Below are 933 nucleotides of genomic sequence, written 5' to 3' on the forward strand. Positions count from 1 at the left end.
ATACTGACAGGGATCAAACCTGCAGCCTAAGTATGTGCCCGGATCCGGAATGGAACCTGCAACCTTTTGGTACACGAGACGACCTTCAACCAACTGAGCCACAGGCCAGGGCGAAGTACTATCTTTTCAGCATTCTTAGAAATGGTCCTTCTAAACTACTGTTAATTGCATGGCTTTAAATAGGATATTTCCAACGTCATCTCCTCTACCCAGAAAATCCATGGTACCACACACCAATCTTTCATATATTATAATTACACCTATTAAAAGTTAGTACCTAAAATGTATTTTGGACACATAAGAGTATAGATTTGGTGGCAACACTGAAATTTTAATTTTGTAAACCATATATTCAAGTAGTCAATAGAGAATGCTGCCCATATAGAACTGGGCTTGGGCTGAGACCTAGACCTTGTCTTTTCCCAAATGCAGCATCACGCACCGCTCCCAAGAGCTAACAACAGGTCTGTCCAGATGCTAAGGCCAGGGGCTTCGAAACCTCCATCCTGTGCCTTACAAGTCTCCAGGGCACGTAGAGCTTCATCTTTCAGGGGCGAGGGGGCCTGACAGAGGCTCTGAAACCGGCTGTACAACTCCTCCCAGGGCCCCTCTCGGGCCTCAGCGCCAACCCACACGCCCTTCTGGAGATCGTAGTGCAGCCGTCGGCCCCAGTCGGTCAGCAGACCCAGGTAGACCTGGACGAGCTCCGGGTGGCGACCCACCACTGAAGTTAAAAGCCCGGCCGGGAGGCTGTGGCAAAAAGCAGCCATGGTGTCTGCCTGGCCCAGAAGCCACTGAACCAGCTCGTGACGCCCCTCTCCCGGGGCCTGGGGGCTTTCCAGTTCCAGCTCCTCTTGGGGGGGTCCGGGGGGCGACGAAGGCGGCAGCAGCAGCGCGGCCGCTATCACCTCCAGGAAGCTGTTCTGGGGCCCG

General features: G+C 53.3%; 1 protein-coding gene across 1 annotated transcript in view; it reads right to left on the reverse strand.

Moving 5' to 3' along the window:
• Positions 1–310: 310 nt before the first annotated feature.
• The window catches only part of FANCF (Fanconi anemia, complementation group F), a 1,301-nt gene continuing 678 nt past the window's right edge, over positions 311–933 (reverse strand). Inside the window, exon 2 of the mRNA XM_005869412.2 lies at positions 311–930. Within this exon, the coding sequence (XP_005869474.1) occupies positions 435–930 (496 nt within the window). The 3' untranslated portion in view covers positions 311–434. The remainder of the gene's footprint in view (positions 931–933) is intronic.

The sequence above is a fragment of the Myotis brandtii genome, unplaced genomic scaffold, assembly GCF_000412655.1.
Source record: "Myotis brandtii unplaced genomic scaffold, ASM41265v1 scaffold293, whole genome shotgun sequence".
In the NCBI taxonomy this organism is placed as follows: Eukaryota; Metazoa; Chordata; class Mammalia; order Chiroptera; family Vespertilionidae; genus Myotis; species Myotis brandtii.